Source organism: Daphnia pulicaria, chromosome 4 (assembly GCF_021234035.1).
Source record: "Daphnia pulicaria isolate SC F1-1A chromosome 4, SC_F0-13Bv2, whole genome shotgun sequence".
Taxonomy (NCBI): domain Eukaryota; kingdom Metazoa; phylum Arthropoda; class Branchiopoda; order Diplostraca; family Daphniidae; genus Daphnia; species Daphnia pulicaria.
The window spans coordinates 14,303,935-14,328,915 of NC_060916.1; the positions used below are offsets into that span (position 1 = coordinate 14,303,935).

Below are 24,981 nucleotides of genomic sequence, written 5' to 3' on the forward strand. Positions count from 1 at the left end.
TAATTTTACTGTCAACAATGCGACTCGAGAAAGGGAATGCGAAATGAACAGCAATGCTCTTTTATTAGTGTAGTGTCGGCTGAGACTGTGTCAAGTGCGTTCCGGTTATTTCACAAGACCATCATCACGATTTGTGTTTGATTTCAAGACATCAAGAGACTAGAAAATACAAAATTGAGGTAGGTGCCACTATCGTTACTTTGTAAAGTCTGTGTTAGGGGTGGTGAATCCCAAAATATCACCAGGCATTTTGCTTGCTGTTTAGCCATATTATTTACTTACACGTAAAGATGGCGAGGTGAGAACAGCAGTGTTTTCCCAATTCGATCATATTGACATGCATCATAGGTAAAGTTTTGTTTTTCATTTCTGGAACTTGGGTGTGGTGACAGATGATTGACAAGATTGTTGGAGGCGTTGGAGGCTGCTCCCCCCTCGCCACACAACCAGGATGCGATTATCTTGGGCGAATTTCTTATCGTTTAACAGCTGTCGTGATAGTGATTACAGACCTTTTATCAGGTGACCGGAAAAGCTGATAGCCAGTGTATGAAATCTTTGCATTTCCGATTCGAGACTTTCGTGCAACATAATTTCGTGTTTTTTGTTTATTTTTCGCGAGGCGGAAATCCTTGAGCGCCGAAACCAAGGTCGGAAAGGAAGAAGTAGCCAAAAATATTTATTTATTTTGTTAAATTCTGCACACAAGGGGGGGGGAGGGACTGGCGTTTTGTTGGGAAGAGAATTAGTCATGGAAATGGCACTCCCTTTTTATGATTCTCCATTTATCTTGCTGAAGCCATCTCACGGCCGAAAGGGTTCGACATGGAATTTTCGTAATCGAAAAATAGATGCAGAATTGCAGATGATGACCTCTACTCGTCGTTATTGATTAATTGATAGTTCGTGACCCGCTGAGTGAAGGAATTCCTCGAGGCGATCGTTAAATGGGAAAAAAAAACATTAGGTTCACCGACATTGTCTTATACGGTCGTGACTGTGGAAAGATGATTCCATTGACGTCAGATCCGCTTGGGGAATTTGTGCGTGAAAAATGTTTCTTGTTTCGACTCATTCGGAAGCCAGCAGCAGCTCCGATGTATTTTATTTCTTTTTTGAGAATGGAAGTTCCGATTGATGGGTACGACTTGTTTTGATCGGTCAGGTTTCCCCCCTTGTGCCGCATTCCACACGTCGTGGCTCACGCACACCTGTCTACACACACGGATGTGCACCGCAAACAAGGAACTTGTGAAACGTTGCGAAAACATCCGAAACGTCTCGTAAATTCGGTCGTCAGCAGCGGGAATGTTTCACGGCTCCCTCGTTCAATCAGGTGTTGTAAAGATAGCCCAGAGCAAGGACAACAAAAAATAAAATAAAAAATGATTCCCGTAGACCCGGACTCGGTTTTCACCAATGACGTCAGCACCATTCAAAGTCGCCAACCGAGAACTAGAAAGCCACCACATTTTTCAGTTCTTTTTGTCGTCGTCTTCTTCTTCTTTTTATGAGTTTAGATCGATAGAACTGCGTGCCCAATTGAACAGGATCCCTCGACCCTCACTTAAAATACGTACGCACACCATGGTGGTAAGACTACCAAGTACCTCCTGCATCCTTGTTGTAACCCACTTTCGTGAATGACCTCTCGCCTTTTACCAAAAAAGAAAAAATGAGGGATTTCGATAAAGTTCTAATTATCTTTGATGATTAGTATGCATAACCACAGTCACCATGACTACCGAATAAGCAAACTCTTGCATCACGTTCATCTGTACTAAAGAAAACAAAAATAATAGAAATCACAGGATGCCGCTGTTATTATCTAAAGAATACGCAATCGGATTTTTTATTTTCTTTAAAGAAAGAAAAAGAGAAAACATGGCGACCCGGATGCGCGGTACCACAGCGTCGTGCTCACATACACACACACACACTCAGACAGACAGACACGGTATACAGGTGAAGCAGCTGTTGTTGTTGTGGCTTGTACATCCTCTTGCCAAATTTTATTTAAAAGAAATTCCAAATAGAAAGAAGAAGAAAAAATAGACGAATAGTCTCCGAGTCTTTTCGTTTGTTTATTTAGTCATATTTTCTTCTCAAATAAAAATGCTGGGCGATAGAGGGCAGGAATGAGAGCGTCGTTTCTCTCTCTCTTGAAGCAAACCGAAAAGATGGTGGCGATGTTTGCTACTGTATGTAGGTCGCCGCCTCTAGTCTAGTGGACTCGCCAACAGTCTAATATACCCCTCGAGCCCGACCAATAAACGAGGACACCAACACATTTTCAGTACTCCATACGGGACTTGGGGGTTTTTTCTACTATTTTTTTTTTTTACTCTGCTCAAATCTTATTTCCAAAGGAAATTGACCGTCTAGATTAGTGATTGGAACGTCAGCAGCGCCTTTGGCTACGTGAAGGTGGCGGTGGGCGTGCGGTGGGCCAAACTCTCTCTCTACCTGGCCGCCCGCTAGATCCTGGTTGTGGCCGCCGTGAGAGAAAGGAACAGCACTCTCTCTCGATGGAAATAAGGCGAACCGGATGTTCTAGCCTTATCTCTTTTGTCTCTTGCTTCTCTACTCTAGAGACGGAAAGCTCAGTAAGACTAAAACAACCTGATTGAAACGGTCGCTTATACATTTCGCTGTCGCTCTAACGGATTTATCTGTGATGTGTTTACCTGAGTTTTAATAATAGTGTCATATTTAGTGTTTCGTTTGCTTTTTTCCTACTTACCAACAGTTGAATTATGCTTCTGCGATTTGATTCTACGGTAAATCGGATTTTCTTTTTTGGTCAGCCCAGGTCGTTTATGAAGAACAAAATATTCGGTTTTTATTATTCATGCTATTTACTGAAACACAAAAAGAGAAGAAACACACACAACAACTTTGTTCTGGCAGTCATCTGTATATAGCTTTGGCCTTTGTGTCCTCGGTGCGTCGACCCTGAACGAAACCAAATAAATCACGCATCATGTTGTTACTAGTCAGTTGAGAGCCGCAAGCTATTTGGTGTCTTGTGGGGCCAACATCATCTTCTTTTGGCATCTTTTTAAATTTGGCGACTATAGTTGATCACATCTGTAGATCACACCATTGATGGCTCGTTTTTATGGACATTAAACTTTAAATGGACATCCCACTAGTTTTGTTTTGATGCAAGGTTGACTTGTGAAAATAATATCGCACTTAATCAATCCCACTGTTCGTTTTTATTGGTTTTTCAAATGGGCAAAAAAAGTAAAAATAATTGTAGGCCGAAACTAATGCAACTACGTCACGGCGCATTAGTTCTGCTCCGATAGGTATCGTGAAAAAAAACAGATTTCTTTTCACGAACGCCAAACTTTGTCAACGGTTGGAGCAGTGACAGTTGTTGTTCGTCATGTTCTCACCTGGTCATAAAACCCAATTGGAATGCAACATTCATCCTCTTTTGTGTCTCCGTCCATAAAACCGTGCAGGTAGTTTAAGGGAATGCGATACACATGGCTTAATTCCAAAATTAGATGAATTGGCCATTTATCTTTGATTTTTCCATTGATGGGCGAAAAATCGTGACTAAAATATCCGTCAGACAAGCGGCCTTCACGTTAAAGAAACAGCCATCATTTTCGCCAAGAATTTTTAACGCTTTTCCTCGTTGGCGGCACGACGTCAGCAGTTGTGCGCACTTCTTTTATCATTTCCTTTTTATCATTCCTCGACCTTGGCGAAAGACTTACCCGAACAATTCAAACAACATAGTCTTTCTTTCTTTTTAAAAATAAAATTTTAAGGAAAGAAACAATTTAATTTATTTTTGAATTTTTAATCATCTTTTTACATTTTCTTTATTCCTGTCAGTTGGCTCAGCACGGTCCGATGACATGGATCCCGTCCGGTTCGTCTTCTAGTACCGATCGATTCTTACCGCCTCTACCAGTGCTGGCTCATCTTCCTCCGCCATATTCTCTCTTGTTCCCGCCTCCTCCGGCCGCCGAAATGGAAGAAACAGACCCGTCGCCTACTGCGCACAAACCCTGTCTGGCAGCCAAACGGCCGTTAATGGCCCCTTACAGTGAAGCGGCTAAAGCCTTACTCAGTTCACCTCTTCCGCCTGAATTGGTCGTCGACTTTAAAGGTGAATATAAGCATTTCATGATGGGAATTTTCATTTCACGCATGATCGAACGTTTTTTTTTTGTTTAAATTTCTAAACAGGTTGCAGCACGTCGTCGACAGCGTCGCCTACCATTTCACTGCGCAATTCAACTTCGGAAAATAACGTTCATCACCTTCCAGCCGAGAGTGGCGATCGAAGATTGGACGGAACCGGATCCAATCTCGCTTGCCGGACACTCAGCGATGGTGCTCGGAAGAGTTATGCCCGTCGCAAACTGGAATCAGAGGACTCGAGTTACGATTCCGATTACGAGTGTTCCGATAGCCTAAACTTGGCATTGACAAGTCTGTCAGGAGACCTTATCCAATCGGTTGCGGGTGTGGCTCAACAGCACGAAGACATTTCCCGGACTGTGTCCGACACCCTGGCCGCCGAGTTCAATGAATACGTCTGCATCTACAATCCGTCTTTCCAGAGGTACTAGATTGTCTGCGCTTACTCTGAGAGGCAAATTTAAATCTACAATTAAAATTTGGGGTTTAGGTTGAAGGAAACGGCACGCAATGATTCCGACGACTCCGACGAGAGTCCCCTCGCCTGTGCCACTGACCCGTCTTATTCGAATCGGGTCGAATTTGCCTTAAAATTAGGTTATACCGAGCAGCAAGTTCAAAAAGCTTTGGTCAAATTGGGCCAACCAACCCAGAATGAACTTTTGGCCGAACTAATCCGTTTGGCATCTCTAGCCGGACCAGGGTCGACGGAAGGAATCGAATCACAGTCGGATTGTATTCGATCGCATCGTCCATTGTCCATCACTAGTTCAGATGAGGCGGTGCTAAGGCATGTCGTCATCGATGGAAGCAACGTCGCCATTAGGTAAATTGGTTGGCTCATTACTGCTAAAATAACACCAAACATTAATCTATTTTTGACCATAAACAGCCATGGCAACAAGGAAATTTTCTCCTGTCGAGGAATCCAGCTGTGTGTAGACTGGTTCCGCGCCAGAGGTCACCGTGAAATAACCGTCTTCGTTCCCATGTGGCGGAAAGAAACGTCTAAAATTGACGCGCCCATAGCCAGTAAGTTCATTCCTCCTATTTGCTCAAGTTCGTTTTAATCTAAATGATTCTTTCTTCATCATCAGATCAAGAGATTTTGCTAGAATTGGAAAAGGAACGAATGCTGGTTTTCACTCCGTCAAGGCAAGTCGGTGGCCGTCGTTTGGTTTGCTACGACGATCGTTACATCTTGCGATTGGCGGCCGAGACGGACGGCATTGTCGTATCCAACGACAACTACCGCGATCTGGTGTCTGAAAACCCAGAATATCGAAAGATAGTCGAAGAGCGCATCCTGATGTACTCGTTCGTTAACGATCGGTTTATGCCGCCTGAAGATCCTTTGGGTCGTAATGGACCCAAGCTGGATCGCTTCCTGCGCAAACCTCCAGCCAAGGGATCCGCAGAAGCTACTGCCCCTCCGTGTCCATATGGCAAAAAATGTACCTATGGAAACAAGTGCAAATATTATCATCCGGAGAGAGGCAATGTCCCTCAGAAAACCATCAGCGAACGGTTGGCCGAGCAGACGGTGGCAAGAAAAATCCGCGAATCTTCTCCGACATGCAAAACGTTTAGTCTGCCGTTGACGAAAAATTTTGCCAGCCCCACGGCCGGCAAACCGCCCAGTCCTGTGAAGAAAACGCCACTCGCACGGACGAAATCAATCGTGCCAACATTGTCACTTCTTCCTCCGGAATTGACTGAAGAGAGACCAGTTCAAGACGGCCCTAAGCCGGAAGAGGCCGACACTCGGGCGCCTATTCTCAAGAGCCGCAGTGTAGAAAACATGGCCCGGCTTTCGCCAGTTCGGTCAGTGATCCAAGCACAACAGCAAATCCCTCACGGTCTAATGCTTCACGCTCCTCCACCCGCTTTCTCCGTCCCTCCGCCACCAATGACCATGGATGGATTCGGAAGCAACAGTATTAACTGGAACAGAAGCGGACATGTCCCCTTGGGCCAACAGCTATCAGATCCGCCTTCCGTGACTTCTTCTAGCGGGGTAGAAGAGCCAGACGACTCTGCTCGACCTAATCCGCACCGGAAGGTTCAACGTCAGCTGACATTGAATCCATTGAACCCAGCATGCGATCCGCGATTGTACACCTTAAAGGGCTTGGCTCCGCCTTATCCGCCTCCGCCCATTTCCGTCCATTCGATCGTCACTCGCAACGCATCCGCTCCGGCACCAACGTCTCAACTTCACGCTCGCTCCCATCAACATGTGCAACCCGCAGGATCCAACAATCACATGCAACGACTGAACAGCACATCCGACACACAACTTAATTTATACGGGGCTGCTGCGTCGGCGGCGGCCATGCCCGGCTCGCAAGATTGGAGCTCACAGGGTCTGACAGATCCTTTTGACGAATGGACCAACTCTCCTCCTCCGCCATTACCACCCGTTCAGCCGTCTCAACACATGCATCAACAACAACATTCTTGGGCCAGCCGAACTTCCAGTCTGCCAGCTCATCAACACCTGTCTTCATCGCCGGTGCAAGCCTTCAACGAGAACGGACCCAACAGTAAAAGCGAAGCACGTTACAAGCTCTTTTATCACTTGGCTGCCATCTTTCCTGAAGAGCAGGTGCGACAAGTGATGTCACTGATGCCTGACGAGACAAACGCCCAGAAAATCTGCGCTGCCATTTTGGCACTTTACCCCAAAGACAATTAGGTTGATCGGCATCAATTAAATGCGTCAAAAAGTATGTGCGTCCTATTTCAAGTGTCTGTTCCCCGACATCAGTATTCGATGCTGGGGATTCAAGATCGTCCTGAAGAGAAGTTCCTCCGTGGACTGTCAAATGCCATTAAATGTGAATGCCACTTTTGTTTAGTGACTTTGTTTGACAGTTTGGTTTGCCTCTTTCCATATGTTTGGCTCTTTCAAGTCTTGAACTTGACGAGAGCGTCGAAGAGCTCAGTTCAGTACTTGTCCAATCCTTGTTGAAAGCGGCATTGTATATTCCGTGGATCAAGACTATAATCGTTTATTTATCCTGGAAAAATCTCCGCTTTTGGGTCAAGTTTTATTTACTACGATACTGTGTATCGTGGAAGTCTATATAATTATCTATATATACTTATTGGTATGAGGGGTTTTCACCCTGTCGGACGTTTCGTCTTTCTCTCGTTCTCTACAAATTTGGCTCTCTCCTTCTCCTGTTTACTTATTTTAAAAAATTTCGACAATGTATTATGCCCATCTTGATTGTATTAAAATCGATACACATTTGCGTACAAAATTAATTTATGGTGTTTTCGCTACATGTCCGACTGGACCTTCTTTGGTCAGGCCGCCTCTTCGTCTTCGCTTGCGCAGTAAAGAATTCCAGTCGAATCGTTCTCCAGTTCGTTTTGTACCGTTCACGATGCGATCTGAATTACAATCGATAGCTTCTACTTCAACTAGTTCCCAGTCAACTCCTTCCAGCTCCAGCTTATCAGTCGTGATACTCGGAAGGCTACCAATAGGGACACGTGACCAATCGTGTTCTGCCATAAAAAGAAAATGAAATAAAACATTGGTTGAAAAGTTTCGGTTGCTAAATGTGATAAGGTTATTATACCTGAACACAAGGTCCATTCATCGATCACTGGGGCTTGGTCAGCTGAATATTTGTTGTCTTGAGAATGTTGGTTGCCCGAGTCCCTTTTCAATAAGGGTTTCTCATTCTGTGGATTCAACATTGCGGCAGTGAAGATTTTGGAGTGAATCGTGGACTTGCCAAAAGCGGCACGTTCTGAAGGTTCGGCAGAAGTGTCTTTACCCAAATATAGTCGCAACAAAGCGGCCACTTTCTCTTTCTTCTTTGCATTTACAGGCGGATCATATAACAGAAAGACTCTAAACAAACGACACAGAGGAGGAAAAAAAAATTAATTGCATGACGACAACAAATGAAGAGGATTTCAGTCCTTACTTGGATACAGTGTTCCAGGTTTCCGGATGAGGTTCTAGAAGAATGGCATGTGTCATTTTATCCCAATCTACAGAACGCAAACCTTCATCGAATTTGAATACATTCTTTTCGTTTTCAGGATTATTTCGGGCATGCAGCACAGCATTGGTCATGTCTCCTATCAAACTCAAGAATACTCGTTGTTGCTGATCATCTTCAACTTCGATGGTGACTAACTTGTTCATCAAGTATGGAACCGTTTGCCATTGTTGAATCAATGTCCAGATGGGTTTAAGGTTGGAGAAAATTGTGCCCTTTTCGGGTTTCTTCAATAAATGGGGACTTTGACAGAGAGCTGAGATGAAACATTTCCCTTTGAGTGCGTCGACTTTTTCTGTCTGTTCAATTCCCTCAACCCCATCAGTTTCCACCCATTCAGACAATATCCGTTTGATTTCATCAAAAATTATTGCAAGGATTTTCTTTAACGGTATTGTCAATTTGGCAATTTCCTTTTTGTTCAAAGGAGTGGAAGGGATCTTGGTCTGGAGCCAAAGTTCGTAAGCGTACTGGTGAAGGTCTCGAGACTGAATTTCATTGAAAGAATTCCGACAGCCCATTTCCTTAAGAAGCACTACTAGCATAGACACGGCTAGTTGCAATTCTTCAGGTATTACTGCATGCTTGGAGGCAGCCGAACCCGTATTCTTCCCTTCCTCTGCCATTTTCGTTTTGGCAAGCATCATTCGAGATGTGGCCCTCTTGGACTCGGGCCAATAAAGATCATAGCTATCTTCTTCTTCGGTACGCCAATAATTTTCCTATTATTAAATTTGCATTCATGTCTGCGCATAAAGGAAAGTTAAGAAAAAAAAAGTGTCTTTACCTTCAACCAATCCATAGCCAAGTTGGCGCCTAAGAAATTCGAGAAAAAAATTTGAGATGAAGAATTTTTAAAATTTAAGAACTATCGTAGAAAGGCGGTATGTATACCTGGCCTCAAGATATCCAAAGAAGGCATCTTGGCGTGGGTAGCCTCGTGCCGAATACTGACAAGCCAGTCGGGAATCCCTGCCATTTCGGCAATGGCGGATATGGGTTGATGTCTTAAATCTACTTGTCCTAAATGAGATATCAAATTGATGAACCTGTGAACAAAGATTTAAATAGGTTTAAGTATTGAAAGATACTTCAACATGTAACTTAACACAGTAAGAGGTAAGAGTTACCTAATGATGGCAGTGGAGTACATTAAAACCACATCGTTTTCAGACAGGGCACTGTTAGGATCCATCTTGTATTCCTCATCACGTAAAATTGCTTGTAACAAATACAAAGAGCATTCAACACCTAGAGATAGCTTGTCAACCCTAATACAAAATGTAAATCAAAATTAGTTAATCAAAATTATCATTTTATAAATGAGTTACCTAGATTTCCACATTGTCATTTGATTCAGTCCCGCCCATCTCTCCTTAATTTTGTTGGAGTACACTTGTTGATAAACCCGTGTCCACTCTTCCCTAAAAACAATTGTTCATGAATAAAAAGCAAACTATTTTTCGTAGTTAGAAATAAATATTGAAATAATAAAAGCATAGGTAATTAGGTACGAAACATTTAACATGTACGTGTACGTTAGCTTTTGGCATTTGAACCACGTGACTTTTATTTTAAATGTTAACCGTAAATTAGCCTATTTGACAATTTCTAGTATTATAGAACTTAATAAAATTTTACATGGAAATCCATGGGACTATTCGTTTCGTATTGCTGGACATCAGGAATAGTGTGGAAAAATTCGAAACAAGAAATTTCGAAATTGAAAATGAATAACACACAACAGCGTCTATCAAATCAACTCCTCGTTTTTTTTTTTTCTTTTTTCTGTTTTTATCGTCTGCTTCAGTACCAACATTCTCCGCTAAGGGGACGCTCTCAATCAATGCCCTTGAAATTTTGTATTCACGTGAAAAACGAATTTTTATTTGTGAAATCGTAAAACCTTTGTTTATCTTTTAGATGAGAAATATGAAACAGTTGGTTGATAAAACTCATTCAGACAACAGGATTTGAAAGGATCACGCTCAGCGTTTGAGTTAAAGGAGCCTTTGAGGTAAAATTCTCTCTTCAAAGTGAAACCGCCAGAGGGGCAACTAGGCTTATAGTCTGCGCTGGCTTCAGTGTTATTCCGAGCTTTTTCGTGACGAATGTTGTTTTGTCCGTGTGTGGACTTAATGTTGCATCGAAATTTTAATGTTTGTTCTACGTATTAATGTTAATGGATAACCGTTCAAGTAAGTAGTAGTGCTTTCAAAAATTGAAAATCTTTCGTCAGTAAAAACTCAAGTTTTCTTTGGGGCCGTCCTGTGCTCGCTCTCAAAAAAAAAGTTCTTCCAAGATGGCGGAAAATGCCAAACAGTCTTGGAGGCTACAGTCATGGTTCTTTTTCTTTCTCGTGTTGTGATTAGTTTAGACCTGCGTGACTCACGACTGTTGATATTTTGCAAAATGTGTTTCTAGTAAATTTTAATTCTGTTGTTTGATCTTGCAGGTCTGTGATTATTGCACACCCTGACCTTGGATGAAATTTCTCAAAGTGAATGAACTCGTCAATTTATGAGTACTACAGTGAGTGACACAATGTGGATCAGTGCAGCTTTCTGGCCATGTCAGTTTCATTAAAGACTATGGGCATGCCAGTATGAGCCCTGGAGCTGAAACTAGCATGAGCAACGCAGTTGGAAAAGCCGATCGGACAGGCTATCACTTGAAAGCCCTGCAAGAAATTCGCAACTCTCTCAGACCCTTTGCCACCGAGAATGGTAGTCCTCTGCCTACCATACCTAAAGATGGACACATTTCCTACCAACAACACGTTTACCCTTATTCAACTTCTTCTTCTGGATACATAGAGGTAACTTATATCAATCTCTTATGCTGTCTACATATTATGTTTTCTATGAGATACCATACTCTTTAAGTACAGTTCATGTAACACGAATAGATTGTTAGGTTGTGCAGATATTTCAGTTGCAGTAGTTTCATGTCAAGATTAGTTTGCCCATGAAAATTATGTACCATTGCATGTGATGATGCAACAATGATAGGAATGAAATTCTCCTACGAGTCTGGCATTCTTCCGGCCAAAAGGAAGGGCAAGTTATGCCGTCGGATAGGTCCGGACAAACGGTCGTTTTTTTGTTGTCGTTTTTTTATTCTAAATTTTTCCTCCTTTTCTTAATCTGAAAATCCCCGTACTGTCTAGTGTCCATCAGGTATATATAGAAGGAGGGGCGTTTCAGGGGAATTTTTGCGTCCGACTGTGAGGTTACTGATTGTGTTTGTTTTGAAATTTTCGCATTGTAATGAACCTCAGAGAGTTCGGTCAGATAAGAGATTTATGAAGGCGATGGCAAACCGAGCACGCGCCTGAGGGAGTCCATTACCGCGCCAAGTATTTCTTCGATGTTGGGTCGAAAAAGAATGCCGAGAGCGGCCACCCGAAAATGATGGTTGGCGTGTCGTAGCGGAAGAAACAAGAAGAAAGGGGAGGGATATGGACCGAGCAGATGGTTCGTGGCATATGCCTGTGCTGGAGGCGCTCCTCTTTTATACGACTAGACGACCGTTGCAACACCCCAAAAACTGATATCACACATACTGATTGACTAGCGTGGCTTGAGAGAGAGCCTCGTAACCATCAACAGGACACACAAAGAGAGAAAGAGCGACGGTGTGACGAATGGCTCCGGAATTCCGAACGCACGCCTCATTGACCTTGCACCTTAGTAGACGGAATTCCTATGTGTTCCATCAAACCACACGCACACATTCCGGGAGACATTGTATATGGCCTACATTATCGATACCGCCTGTTGAATGGCCGCACAGAGCGAAAAGAAGAAAATAAGGGTTCGGGTTTCGACCGGATCTATTCGTTTTTGCGGGATTGCATTCCTGTCGGTGTGTAGCAGAGAGCCGCCAGTTGGTCTGTTTGTGCTGGCTGCGCTACTGATGGCGTACGCTATTTGACAGCCCTCCCTCGTTCCATCTTGGTGATGGTCTACACTCTTGCACATGTGTGTGTGCCTTCAACCGAATCTGGGCTATTTTTGGGGCGGATGAGGTGGTTGGAAAGAGAAAGAGGGAGTTGTTGGCATTCTTGAACGGTTGTTAGAAACCCGATAGCTAGACCCGCTTTCACTATACACGCGTCCCTGGCCTCCTCCTCCATATCGTCTGTAATTGAATTTTTCTTTTGATGGCTGTCTTGAAAAGAGCCCTTTTTATTAGAAATGCCAAGTCGAGAATAGAAATAAACAGCTGTAGAGGCATGAAGGAAAGTTGACTTCGTTTAACCTTTTATTTTTTCTGATTCAGCATGAAAATGGAAGCGACGGCTACTTACAGCGGTCCGACGGCCAAATTCTGCAACGCTCCGCTACGACAGGTGAGTCACGCAGTCAATATTTTTTTCTGATAAGATTTCAAGGGTGATTTCAAATCCGCTAGCTGATAATAATAAATTGGTCACGCAATAACGGTTATCTTTGCATTCCTCACAGGAGCGTTTCCGCCTTCATCCGGGCAGCAGGTACACCGGAAACCGAGTTTTGAGCGAGAACCCAGGAGCAGTCCGGCTTTTGATACCAGTTCGGCCGCTTCATCTAACCGTTCTGATAGCCCAGCCTATTTTAATGGTCTGGGACTCGTTCGTGGTCACGTAGCACCCGAAGCACCGCCTTATTCGTCAAGAAATGCCTACCCGTCGTCGTCAGATCCGCCACCTCCACCACCGCCGCCTCGAGGTGCCACTCCGCCACCTCCTCCTTTGCCCCCACCTCCATCGGCTGCATCTAAATCAACAAACAGCCAACATTATCCTAGCAACTTTCAACAGATGCTCAAACGAATGTCACCCGTGCCTAATGCACCACCTATTCCGGGACCCCGTGGGACCAGTCCGGCTCCAGCTCTTCCGCCCGGTCGGCTTCCGCCCCTCGTCGTTCAAAATGGACCCCAAGCACAAGCTCAGCTAACTCAGCAGATGCAAGCTTTAAACATGTACCAACAGCAACAACAATCCAGCAATGGCAGCAGCCCATTGCCACCGTCTTCTGCTCCACCCCCTCCTTATCCCACCGGATCAGCTTCTAAATTAGTAGCTCCTCCTCCGCCTTATCGAGGACCGGATAGCGGATTATCTAACCGACAAAGCCCGACGCTTCCCAGCCCAACTGGCAAAAGTCCGGCTCCCTTCCCACCACCAACCTCGTCGTCGTCAGTTCAAGCCGGGGGGAGATGTCCACCCAACCAAGCCTGGCCACCCCGTCAACCACCCATCACTGTCAAAAGCATGCAGGTAAAAACCAGCTCAAATGACACTTAATCAATACCGATTTTTAAATTATTTTCTTTTACTGTTTCATCAATCATCAGGTTCAAAAACCGATACTGCAAACAGCTGTAGCGCCGTCAGGTCCTCCTCAATCATCAAGTTCACCTCCACCACCGCCTATCCCGGTCCGTTCAAATCCGGCCGTTTCAGCCTCGCCTCCGCCACCTCCGCCTCCTTATTCTTCTTCCGGCTATGCATCCAGTAGCTGCCCTTCGCCATCATCATACGCTCCTATGGCCTCTCCAAGTCCGCTATCTTTTTCCAGCACGCCGTCTCCAATCCCTAGCAGTCCGGCGCCGGTCAACGTCCCAACGACTGATCCACCAAGTTATGCATCGACCATGCAGGTATGATATAATAACTCTCCATTCCCTACCGAACCCGTTTGAACTCTATTCGATTTCCTCTCCAGGCCTTGGCTGCTCAAAGACAGCATGGGACAACCCCCACTAACGCCACGAATGTCCTTGCCGTCAATGGATATAATTTATCCGCAACTCCTCCGCCGCCCCCACCTTATCCTTCCTCTATGGTATTATTGCTTGAATCGATCGACTGCCTTATGCAAAAACTTAGCAATGCTCTCATCATAGGCAAATGGTGGAACTGGACTTGCTCAGCAGGTAGAATCACAGGGTTCACCTCACGCTCAGTTACCTCCAAAACCGGGGCAGCGCCGGTTTTCACCATTGACTCTTGAGACTCCATCTTCGCGCTCTGAGAGTCCAATGTCTTCAGCAGCATCGCAGTGTGATTCGGGACGCCATGGCGGTCCGAGCCAATCACCAGTGAGTTTTATTTCTTCATCTGCACCTTCGGAGGGAACGCAAGATTCGGGACTTGGAATGAGCACTAAGGTATGTTCAGTTTGAAAGACATATGTTTTCTTGAATTATGACACTCATTTATTTTACTTTTCTTTTTTTAGAACGATTTGAATGGCCATAGTGCACCTTCCAGTGCCAATGGGGAGGATGGTAAAGATGACATGCCACCTCCTCCGCCTCCCCCTTACAAGTTGACGCATCAGTCACCCATCCCGGAACGTAAACATATCTCACGAGAAAGGGAAGAAGAAAGGCGAGAATCTAGCGTACGCAACTATTCACCCCAGGTATGACAAGAATGCTCAGATCGGTGTAGATTTGCAATCGTCTTATCTCTTTATCGCGATATACAGGCCTTTAAATTCTTCATGGAACAGCACGTTGAGAATCTTCTTAAGTCGCATCAACAGCGAATGGAACGTCGCATGCAATTGGAAACTGAGATGAAAAAGATTGGTTTGTCCGAGGAGGCTCAATGTCAGATGAGGCGGATGCTATCACAAAAGGAATCTAATTACATCCGTTTGAAGCGAGCCAAGATGAACAAAGCCATGTTTTTGAAAATCAAAGGTGATATAATAGATTTGTCTAATCTTGGACCTTTAAAGGAAATGTGTATTTTCTTTTTAGCAATTGGAGTGGGAGCATTTGGTGAAGTGGCTTTAGTACGTAAGATTGACACCAATAATCATCTCTACGCTATGAAGACGTTAAGGAAAACAGATGTTCTTAAGCGCAATCAGGTAAATTTGATTTTACATATTTCACAAAAATAGATTTTTTTATCACTTACTTACATACTTTTTCGTTAAGGTGGCTCACGTCAAAGCCGAACGAGACATTTTGGCTGAAGCCGATAATGAATGGGTCGTCAAGCTCTACTACTCGTTTCAGGTATAACTTTATTAAACTTTTTCTTAGTGCGTTCAATCTAAAATAGTTTATTTTGTGCACTTTAGGACAAGGATAATTTGTATTTTGTGATGGATTACATCCCTGGTGGCGATTTGATGTCACTTCTAATCAAACTCGGGATCTTTGAAGAACCTCTTGCAAGGTTAGCAATCAGTAGTTATTATTCGTTCAATATACGTAATAACTGAATGTTTCATTTGTTATGTAGGTTTTATATAGCTGAATTAGTATGCGCTGTGGAAAGCGTACATAAAATGGGTTTTATTCACCGTGATATCAAGCCAGACAACATTCTTATTGATCGTGACGGTCATATTAAATTGACTGACTTTGGGCTTTGTACTGGTTTCCGCTGGACGCACAATTCAAAATACTATCAACGCAATGGCGATCATTCAAGACAAGTGCGTGCTACTACAAATTAAAATAGCTAAATATTTAATAGCGATATTGACATATTTCTTGTTAATTATGTTAGGATTCTTTTGATCCGGGAGAAGATTGGACCAATGAGTGCCGTTGTAATAATGCAGTCGGAGGTAATTGCAACTCTCTTGGCACAACGCACATTACAGGTCATCCGCCTGTACTGAAAACGTTGGAAAGACGCCGACGTCGCGAACACCAACGCTGCTTGGCACACTCGCTGGTTGGAACGCCAAACTATATTGCACCGGAAGTGCTCCTACGTACAGGCTATACCCAGCTCTGCGACTGGTGGAGCGTTGGTGTCATCTTGTATGAAATGTTAGTTGGGCAGCCACCTTTTATGGCTAATACTCCGGCTGAAACCCAGTACAAGGTACTGTTTTCCTTATTCGCAACCAATGTGTGTTCAAGTGTTTAATGTTTTTACTTTTCCTTGTAGGTTATCAACTGGTCGACTACGTTGCAGATCCCTAATTACGCCAACTTGTCTCCGGAAGCTGCAGATTTGATTGTTCGTCTTTGTACGTCTGCCGACCAACGATCCGGTAGGGGTGGTGCCGGTGAACTGAAGACGCATCCTTTCTTCAACGGTGTTGACTTTGAGGGCGGCCTTCGCAGCAAAACAGCTCCTTATATCCCGAAAATTCGTTTTGCTACTGACACGTCCAATTTTGATCCGATCGTGCCGGACAAATTGCGGAACAGTGCGGATGAAGATAAAATGGACAACACGCTGGATAACGGAAAACACCCGGTCCACGCATTCTTTGAATTTACTTTCAGACGGTTTTTTGACGATGGCGGTCACCCTCGAATGAATCCTGATGATAATGAAGCCAATCACGGGCCCGTCTATGTCTAATTAACGAGTGTATACGTTTGTGTGATCGATTCACGCTCCATTATCCTCACTGAAAAAAAAACCTTATCGTGAGGCTCCAACCAACCAAACCAAAACAAAGCTTTTTTTCCCTTCTACGTTTTTAAAAGGCACACGCTTCAAATTGTTAAAAAAAATGAAGGCAGCAAAATTCCATTCGGTTTCGACGTAGCAACAGCTTCTGATGCTGTATTAACCGACTGTTCCACAACTAGGAACTGAATCTCGCGATGTTGCTGCCGTCTCCCCTAGATCACAGTGTCCAAAGAATACTCTGCCCCACCGTTTTTGAACCGCAAATCAAATTGCTAAATCCCCCTCCCTTTTATATATATGTATCTTTCGAAATATTTCGAGTTGGTGGGTGATGGGTTGAGGAATTGACTTTTTTGGCTGCCTTACGAATCAGTGTTTTAATTATTCTTGTATGCCAGTGTAGGACAGTAATTTTTTTTTCTAAGAACAACCTTTTTCTTATTGGGAAGGTTTCAGATTTTGGGTACGTCCATAAATTGTCATGACGTTATATTTGTTGTCAAATTTTCCTTCTGATTAATCCTTCATTATGTATCCTCCTCCCCCCATTTAGGACCCCGTTACAGACTTATCAATCTTCTTTACATTGTAAAGAGCTGCCGTTTAGAAGTTTGCGCACAGGGCCTTCGGCCAAGCGTGACGAATGTGTATTTTCGATTCCGTGTTGTATCTGAAGCCATCCGTTACGGCTACTAAACCAACTGCGGAATTCGTGCCTTTTTTGCGTGAGCCTGTCGAACGGCCCATGCCTTGTAATCTGTTGTATATTGTATGCTATTGTGTAATTACAGTGATCCATTTAACGGATGTTTGGTGGAACAGTTTGTGTGTAAGTGCGTGTAAATTAAATCTGTAAGAGAAATAAAGTGTGTTTTTAACTTGAATCTTTTCTTAAATCATTTGAATTTGGAATATCTTAGAAAGTGGAAATGTCGCTTTTCGTATGCTTCTTCATAACCTTGGGAAAGAGTGACGAGGGATTTTTTCTATAGTGATTTCAAATTCACAACAGCGTCCAAAGTACAGACACTACAGACAAAATTTTTTAAATGTCATTATAATTGCGTTCGAAAAATATTGCGATTTGGCAACATGTTGTTGTTCCCTTGATATTCAAACGGCTTGCGGCTATTGTTATTCTTCGTACTTCGTAGGTTCTCTTTCTTGTAGTTGTTGGATTGAAACGTCTTTTGCCACGCGACGAAAGGCTGTCGTGGCAAGACAGTAGAACTGTTTATTGCCACCACTTCTCTTGTGTCAGTCCGTTTTGGTGTCTACGTTTTCTGCATTAAGCCAAAGCTTCTGGTTTCTTCTCAATAGTTCGCTATTCAACATAAATACGGTACCACACCGGAAACCACTACGTAAGAATTACAATAAAGCTGTGACTCAAGAACTGTCATAAAATTCTAAATTTGGTATGAAGTTACAGATTTTTCATAGGCTTTAGTGGTTGTCATTTATGCAACAGATTTATAAAGATGGGCCATGATTTATGAAATATTCCTCATTGAGTTTTTTTAACAAAGAACTGTTAGTACATAAAATTGTACTGATAAAAAGACATTAGATAATTTTTAATTGAATAGATTAAAACATTTCAATTTACTAGTATTCAAAAATAATTTAGAAAACGGGAAAAATGGGCTGAGACTCCTGAGAGAATAATAATCTAAGTGTTTAATGTGTTAAAATTCTTCATAGGGGGTTTGAAATGGGATGTAAGAATAATACAAATGCAAAATAATAATTTTTATTTTAACCTTATGTGTAAGGTTGAAAATGAATAAAATACCGATAACTGATTTGTACGGAGACTCGGATGAGGAGTATCAAAATGCGGAAGAAGAGGAGAGCCACTCAACAGACGAAGATGTCGACGCGAGCCAGCCAACGGACGGGGAAGAGAGTCAGGCAAAAGAACAACAATTTGACAATATGACTGAAAAGCAGACTGCCGAAAAATTAGCTTATCAACACAGGTGGCAATTGAATAAGCACAAGACGTTGCTAGCCAAGCGTGACGCGAGGTTAGAAAATGTAAATGTATTACACAAGAAACTTCTTAACACTTGGAGTGACAAAATGAAATGTCAGCAGGAATACGGGCATCAGTACATGCGTTCGATTGAAACCAGCAAAATAGTGTGGGAGTCCAAAATGACTGCTGATAATACTAGAAACAACTCTCGACTTTCTTCCAATGGTCGGTCGCAAATGAATCAAGAAACATTGGCACAGGAAAAGGAGAGATGTGCGAAACAAAGGGTGGAACAGTTGGCTAAAGATTTATTGGAGGCCACTGAAAAACGTATGAGGACGCTCGAGGAAGTGATTTCCTTGATCAGCAGGGAATTAAATGAAGCAAAACAAGATTGTCATGCGCTCAATAAAGAGTTGGTTGCAACGGAGGTTCAATTATTAGAAACCGAAGGTGTATTAGAAACCTTAAACGAATGCGAAGAAATTCACGTTGATAAGTCTTTCTTGGCTGGAACGTCAACTCAATGTAGTGAAACTAATAGGAGCATGCTGCGTAAGAGTCCCCAAACAAAATCATTTACTTACAAATCAGAAACAGAAAAACGAGAAACCATCTTAAGAAAACGTTCTGCTCAGGATTTCAATTCTTTTCGACAGGATTCAGGTGAGATAAAATATTTTTTAAATGAGAAAATTGGCAATTTTGTCAAATAATAGTTGTGTGACTTGTGTTTTTTGTCCAATTAAAGGTACCGTCACAGAGACTAGATATTCAACACGAAGTCGTGAATCGTACAGATTTTCGCTGCCTACAAGCCGAGGTAGGATCTGGTTTGCAGTCTGCCAGGAAAATGTGTCCTATCCGCCAAAAAAAGTTATAAGAACATAGGGACACATTTTACTGCAACATGTGTTGTAGTACGTAATTTCTACCGAATTCTTAAATAATTTTTCGCAAAACATTTTGTTTAGGTGTTTTAAGAAAGAATGTGCAATTAAGTTGCTCAACTACTGAATCCACCGATGAAGAACCCGATCCAATATCATCCAAATATAAATACTCGTATTCCTACGAGTCGACTAGATAATAAGAAATAACGTCATTTATCTCATCCAACGACAATTCGGTCAACAATACCTCTGCAATTCTCAGGACGTCGTTGAAAACATTTACTAACTACTGAAACTGTTAAAAGAACGCGTGGATGAATGGTGAATTTGTAAATGGGAATGACTAAAGGATGAAAATTCTTCCGTCCATTTCTTTCGAGTTTCTTTCAATCAGCATATTTTAATCACATTTCTTTACTTCACCATGCAGATTGTATTAATATTTAATAATAAAATACTTTAATTTTCTACTCTCTGCAATATCTGCTTATAATGCACACACATGAAATTTATTTTCTTCTAATTAAATTAAAAAAAAATCTCTTCATGATTTGTTTGTAAATTACGACAAAAGATTTGTTTTGAACCGCAAGCCTCGAGGTTTCTGTTTAACTCTATAGATGGCTTTTGGAACCTTGCACGTTGAGGCTTCTTAATTTAGTCGCTAGATGGCTTGAGATATTTCTCGCGGGATTTTTAAACTGCGCTCCGTATTATATCGAATAACCAGGAGGTGCCGGTGTGGCGGCAGGTCCCTCTTGGTGTTGTCTTTTTTTGTGTGTGTGTGTCGTGACTGTTGTCTGCTTGCCGATTGAAACAAAACAAATCGAAAGCAGACGTCAGTACGACACTTTAACTATAAGGGGGGGGGGAGGCCGAGGGAAGAAAGGGGAGAAGAGAAAAGTATGGGCCACTGATTCAAGCATAACACACTGATTCACAAAATCAACTTTGTATTGGGAAAACACACTTTCAGCCAATACAGACAACCAAAACAACCAACAGCAATGGCGGACATCGAAACAATTGACACGCGAAACCGCGAGGTGATTTGCCTCTATAATGTATTGATTACAGTCGTTATATGTATTGACAGATGTCGCACTTGTCGCAGGAGCATAGAGCGAGGCTGAGAGAGAAATAGACCTATTCGGGCTCGCGACTTATCGCAGAAAGGTTCTCACTTCATGTCCGTCTCCCTCAGTGTATTTTCCTGATGGTTTTACTCGATTAGTGTTTAATTAATTCATTCGTGATCTAACGATCACATTCAGATACAAGAAGCACCTTCATTCGTGTCCTGTACAAACACGTCACAAAATTATTTTTTAAAGAAAAAATATAAATTAATGCCATCCCACAATGAAGGCCATTCTTATAATGAAACCCAATTGTGGGTTTTTCTGGTCCGAAATCCGAAAGAACAGGCGTAGTGGTAAATAGCCTGCAACACAAAAATATTCGACAAAACAGAATGAAAAAAAAAATTTAATTCATAAATACGCGGTAAAAAAAACCCTAACTTCCATTTAGAAATGCGGCTTACTTCGCTCTGAGAATAGCTAACTCGTAGTCTGAAATGATTTATTTACAAGGAGGTTTGGTACTCTTCCAGTCCGTTAATGTTGTAACTTTGGGTAAGAGTAGGCTTAGGTAATTCTTCTCATTATTGTCTCTGATTAATTCTTAAAAATAAGTGAAAATAGAACCAAAAGATAAATATAGAGACCAAGTCCCACTGGGTGACAAAATAGACCTAATGCAATCCTTTCCCGGCATACCTCAAGAACGCGATTAAGGCATACAACGGCGTATAACGCCTCTGACATGAAAGTGGTAAAAATAGCTGTCGGAAAAGTCTGAAGATTTACGAAATAAAATTATTTTTAACTTTATTATGAAAAATGCGAGGGGTTGTCAACTCGATCCGAAGGTGTACGGATCTTAAATCCAAAAATGATTTTTTCAGATTTTTGGGATTTTTTCAGATTTTTTCAGATTTTTTAGATTTTTTCAGATTTTTTACCCTAGCCTTTTCCATCGTATTTTTAATTTCATCCAAAGAAGGAAGTGTGTCGCACAGGTATGTTTCCTCCGACAGGCTGCCATAACGTTCTTGGTTTTTAATATGCCTCGGATACACAATGTTATCAGCTGAACCGAGGGATGTTAAACGAATGTGGGCATCAGCCTTCCTACATCGGTGAATTAAAAAATCGAGCAATGTAAACGTCAATTGGGTGCTCCCAACCGGTGAAAAAGAGCGACAAGCCTTGAAATATGACTCGCATGGCTGACTAGAAAAAAGCCAAGGTTTGAACAGCTGCGGTGTGTTGTCTTTTCCTAGCCTGACTATTAACATAATTAACCCATGAGCATTGAGTTCAGAACATAGATATGCATTGGGGGTAACAAAATGTTTACCTAGGGGGTAGGTACATTCACAAGACATCCAATATCTCCAGCAACGAAGACTAAATACTGAAAACCACATTTGGTACACACGGGTTAAAGGATCAAGTTTCTTATCAATAAAGCTATTTGTCAAAAAATCCATCAGTTTAAGATAAAAGATTGTTCCTTCCGCTCCCGGTACTTGTTTCAGTAACGAACGTAGCTTCGGATTGCTTAAACGACGGACCGCATCATAATTCATTTTGTCCTCGAAGAGAATATCTCCTTCTCTCAACCCATGAAGGTCTTTGCCGACTTTAGCCATGATCTCGGTTACATGTGCAACACTGGCAATCTTGTTGCCTAGTGGCATAAACTTGTCCAACTTTCCTAAACGGCATCGCCATTTAGCACCGAGATGCGTAGGGTCTTGAATACATACGAAGTCAGAAGAAGAGAAATCACCAAGTACATCTCGGATGTACTCTTCAATCATGACACTTGACTCATTTACTTTAGCCAACGCACGAATTCCACTAAAATGGAGATCGTTAAGTATTTTTTTAATACTTTCAGGTACAATGACCTTGTTTTCTTTTAACAATTCGCATGTATCGTCATCCTCTCTAGAAATACCAGAATTTATAGAAGTCATTTTTCCCATCAAAAATTCCTAGCATGGCACTGACAGCAGACAGACCAAGAGACAGACAGAAGCCCAAGGGGAATTATTAACACAGTAAGGGGAATTAGAATCGATAACGAAAAAAATAGATTCTTGTAAAATTTTGTCGATTTATTAAACCAAAATTCTTGGAATTTTGGGATTTTTGGGATTTTTGGGATTTTTTTGATTTTTTGATTTTTGGGATTTTTGGGATTTTTTAGGGATTTTTTTGAGTTGACAACCCCTCGGAAAAATGTTGAGTTGTATTTACGTATTCGAATGCAATGGTATGAAAAGTTGGTATAGTTGTTGAAAAAATTGAGGTGTACACCAGAAGGTCCCGTCCATAAGGAGTTCCTTCGCCAGTATGAATGCGTCCAAAATTCCAACATTGATGAAAATCATTGCAACTTCATCGCCATGTTGATCAAGTTCAACAATGTAGGTGTCAGCGAGATGAAAGCGCTCAAACAGACGACAGACTACTTATTTCTGCAGCAAACCAACTGCGACGTTCGATTCTATTTCGAAGATGGCCAGCTAGCACATCGGCGGCAATGTCAACATCCTTTCAGCCAGAAGTCCCGTGTTCGCCGCAATGTTCAACCACGACATGCAAGAGGCCAAGCCGTACAACAACAACAAAAATACCAAAAAACAAGCCCTCCTCTTACTCAAACTTACCTTCCTTCGTCTTCACAGACGGTATGATTCCCAACGCCACTTTCAGCAGCATCTAAACGTAAAAGTAAGTAAAGAAAACTTGAAAAATAAAACACGAAATTGCAAAGAAATCAAACGTAACAAATAGAAACGAAACAGATATGAAGTAAAAAAACTATCATGAAAACAAAAGAAATATAATAATAAAAAAAATCTTCGGGCATTGTTGTAATGACATGTTGATGTTTGTAGACTTCCACACGAGTGTCCCGTCGAGTCACAGGATCATTTTTTTGAAGAAGCTCAACGTCGAAGTTGTCGTCGCCATATGTCAAACATGAAATAAATAAAAAATAAGGAAAATTGTTAGATTTAGTTAAAATTGATGTGGGAAAATTACATTGAACAAATATTTGGAAATTTTTTTGGAGGGCTGATGCAAAATGCCCCATGTAGGGCTTTTGAGAGAGAGTAGAGTATGGGGAATGGAGTAGAGTGGTTGGATCAAGTAGAGAAACTACTGCAAAATGCCCCATGTAGGGCTTTTGAGAGAGAGTAGAGTATGAGGATGGAGAGAGTAAAGGAATGGAGAGAGTACAGGGATGGAAGGAGATTGATGGATTACACGAGCATATGAGGACAAACAATTGTATATGACCTTCATTGCTTAGAGATTTCTAGTATTTCGGAACTTCAGCGAAGTAAGTTGTGGTGGTGTCTTCTGATTCATGACGATAGCTTGAACAGGCTGTTGTTTCACGGTAACATCCAGCAGATATGCAGTTAGAAAGGTCCATCAGGATGTTCCTAAACATAGCAGAGAAGAAAAGTTATAAAATCTTCATTAAAAAAAAAGGAGCACATAAATGTATCGCAAATTTTTCCTAGTCGTAGTTTCTTCTTCCCGGGTGGGGTGGCTTCTTTCTCAGTCTCTCAGTTCTTTCTCAAGCCACAGGAACGATGGGCACAAAGCCGGTATAAAGCCACAGGAACGATGGGCACAAAGCCGGTAGAAAGCCACAGGAACGATGGGCACAAAGCCGGCATAAAGCCACAGGAACGATGGGCACAAAGCCGGCATAAAGCCACAGGAACGATGAGCACAAAGCCGGTATAAAGCCACAGGAACGATGGGCACAAAGCCGGCATGAAGCCACAAGAACGGTTGATTGGTTTAGTTAGCAGCAGACGTACTATCGTGAAATTGAAGTAAGTGAAATTGAAACAGTGTAAGTGTGTTGATGCAATATATGAAGACGGTCCCATATGGACAAGATAGTGTATGTGTAAAAGTAACGGTCCCAAGGACAAAAGAAGATTGAAGAAAGTTTAAAGAGAGACATGACAATTCAATGACATGACTGTCAGGAAAGGCAGTCCAGCGTACGGAAAAATCATGAATGATAATAAATGGGCTACTGCCATATCCATAAATAGAAACAGGAAGTTGCCACTTATCCCGTCACCCATGTTATTGGATAACAAGAAATGGTCTACTACCATATCCATAAATAGAAACAGGAAGTTGTCACTTATCCCGCCAAACCAACCCACACGCCACAACACCCCACCGTCCAGTGGCATCTGGCATACCGAAAGACATTACAAAATACAATACGAATTCGAAATTTAAAAATCAATATCAATTTCGCGATCAAAGAGGCCGAATTGATGAAGGGCAGCATCAATTGAATTGGGTCGGTTGGTGGCAGCCATAACAATAACATGTGCTCGAACATGACCGAAGTAAAATGGAGTGGTACAATCTCGAAGCATTCTAAGATGTAAAAAAATCCATTTGA

At 42.2% G+C, this 24,981-nt stretch overlaps 4 protein-coding genes across 8 annotated transcripts; 3 read left to right on the plus strand and 1 right to left on the minus strand.

Moving 5' to 3' along the window:
* Window positions 1-52: 52 nt before the first annotated feature.
* Window positions 53-7,440, plus strand: LOC124336833 (probable ribonuclease ZC3H12C). Of its 2 annotated transcripts, none has more exons than XM_046790651.1 (6): window positions 53-179; window positions 3,856-4,132; window positions 4,213-4,591; window positions 4,658-4,993; window positions 5,060-5,199; window positions 5,265-7,440. In XM_046790651.1, exons 2-6 carry the CDS (start codon window positions 3,874-3,876, stop codon window positions 6,863-6,865), a joined length of 2,715 nt encoding a protein of 904 aa, XP_046646607.1. In that variant the 5' UTR covers window positions 53-179; window positions 3,856-3,873; the 3' UTR covers window positions 6,866-7,440. The 2 variants fall into 2 exon arrangements, with proteins under 2 accessions (XP_046646607.1, XP_046646606.1); XM_046790650.1 differs by lacking the exon at window positions 53-179 and adding an exon at window positions 2,486-2,780.
* LOC124336834 lies at window positions 7,386-10,010 on the minus strand. The gene is made up of 8 exons (XM_046790652.1): window positions 9,834-10,010; window positions 9,524-9,616; window positions 9,323-9,463; window positions 9,087-9,241; window positions 8,980-9,008; window positions 8,115-8,914; window positions 7,761-8,038; window positions 7,386-7,686 (listed from the first exon to the last, which is right to left on the minus strand). Exons 1-8 carry the CDS (start codon window positions 9,872-9,874, stop codon window positions 7,442-7,444), a joined length of 1,782 nt encoding a protein of 593 aa, XP_046646608.1. The 5' UTR covers window positions 9,875-10,010; the 3' UTR covers window positions 7,386-7,441.
* Window positions 10,011-10,116: 106 nt separating this feature from the next.
* On the plus strand, window positions 10,117-17,465 carry LOC124336832 (serine/threonine-protein kinase Warts-like). Of its 2 annotated transcripts, XM_046790648.1 has the most exons (15): window positions 10,117-10,390; window positions 10,648-11,010; window positions 12,477-12,546; window positions 12,662-13,458; window positions 13,536-13,841; window positions 13,907-14,026; window positions 14,088-14,351; window positions 14,423-14,608; window positions 14,675-14,891; window positions 14,952-15,064; window positions 15,135-15,215; window positions 15,281-15,378; window positions 15,445-15,640; window positions 15,715-16,038; window positions 16,105-17,465. In XM_046790648.1, the coding sequence occupies exons 2-15, from the start codon at window positions 10,798-10,800 to the stop codon at window positions 16,525-16,527; spliced, it is 3,408 nt and encodes a 1,135-aa protein (XP_046646604.1). In that variant the 5' UTR covers window positions 10,117-10,390; window positions 10,648-10,797; the 3' UTR covers window positions 16,528-17,465. The 2 variants fall into 2 exon arrangements, with proteins under 2 accessions (XP_046646604.1, XP_046646605.1); XM_046790649.1 differs by lacking the exon at window positions 13,907-14,026.
* Window positions 17,466-17,743: 278 nt separating this feature from the next.
* Window positions 17,744-19,922, plus strand: LOC124338452. 3 transcript variants are annotated; one of them, XM_046792528.1, is made up of 5 exons: window positions 17,744-17,999; window positions 18,357-18,621; window positions 18,679-19,228; window positions 19,314-19,385; window positions 19,537-19,922. In XM_046792528.1, exons 2-5 carry the CDS (start codon window positions 18,364-18,366, stop codon window positions 19,650-19,652), a joined length of 996 nt encoding a protein of 331 aa, XP_046648484.1. In that variant the 5' UTR covers window positions 17,744-17,999; window positions 18,357-18,363; the 3' UTR covers window positions 19,653-19,922. The 3 variants fall into 3 exon arrangements, with proteins under 3 accessions (XP_046648484.1, XP_046648482.1, XP_046648483.1); XM_046792526.1 differs by having other exon boundaries at window positions 18,357-19,228; XM_046792527.1 differs by having other exon boundaries at window positions 17,744-17,945; window positions 18,357-19,228.
* The last annotated feature ends 5,059 nt before the right edge of the window (window positions 19,923-24,981 follow it).